At 59.5% G+C, this 526-nt stretch overlaps 1 protein-coding gene across 1 annotated transcript in view; it reads left to right on the forward strand.

Annotated features, from left to right (window-relative positions):
• The window catches only part of EMH_0059160 (uncharacterized protein), a gene marked incomplete at both ends in the record, with an annotated part of 5070 nt that overhangs the window by 2427 nt on the left and 2117 nt on the right, over positions 1-526 (forward strand). The window contains 2 exons of the mRNA XM_013497651.1: positions 1-48; positions 234-524. Coding sequence (XP_013353105.1) covers positions 1-48; positions 234-524 — 339 coding nt within the window. The remainder of the gene's footprint in view (positions 49-233; positions 525-526) is intronic.

Genomic DNA, 526 nt, shown 5'->3' on the forward strand with positions numbered 1-526 from the left:
CAGCAACAGCAGCAGCACCGCTGCAGCAGCAATCGAGCGGCCGAAGAGGTTGGCCACTGAAGCGGAGGGCGACGAGACAGCGTGAGTCAGCTGCCGCTGCAGCAGCAGCAGATCAGCAGCAGCAGCAGCAGCAGCAACCACCGCCTGTATCTGCTATAGCAGGAGAAGTACTCGCTGGCAATGCTGGCTTCTCCTTCTCTGGCTCTACCCCGCGGCCTCTGCGGTATCTGAAGGATTTCGGTACTATCAGCGGTGCTGCACTCGAAGATGCTTTGTTCGGCGACAGCAGCAGCAGCAGCAGCAGCAGCAGCAGCAGCAGCAGCGGCAGCAGTACTGCAGCACGCGATGCAGCAACACACGCAGCAGCAGCAGATGATGATGATGATGATGATGAAGCAGCAGAAGCAGCTAAAGAGGAACCGTGGAGGGTCGTTGAGGCGACGGCCTGGGACTTCGGCTCTGCTGGCTGTATAACATTTGCTGTGCCCCTTGAAGAGCAGCAGCAGCAGCAGCAGCAGCAGCAGCA

The sequence above is a fragment of the Eimeria mitis genome, genomic scaffold (genome assembly GCF_000499745.2).
Source record: "Eimeria mitis Houghton genomic scaffold, Emh_scaff2825, whole genome shotgun sequence".
In the NCBI taxonomy this organism is placed as follows: Eukaryota; Apicomplexa; class Conoidasida; order Eucoccidiorida; family Eimeriidae; genus Eimeria; species Eimeria mitis.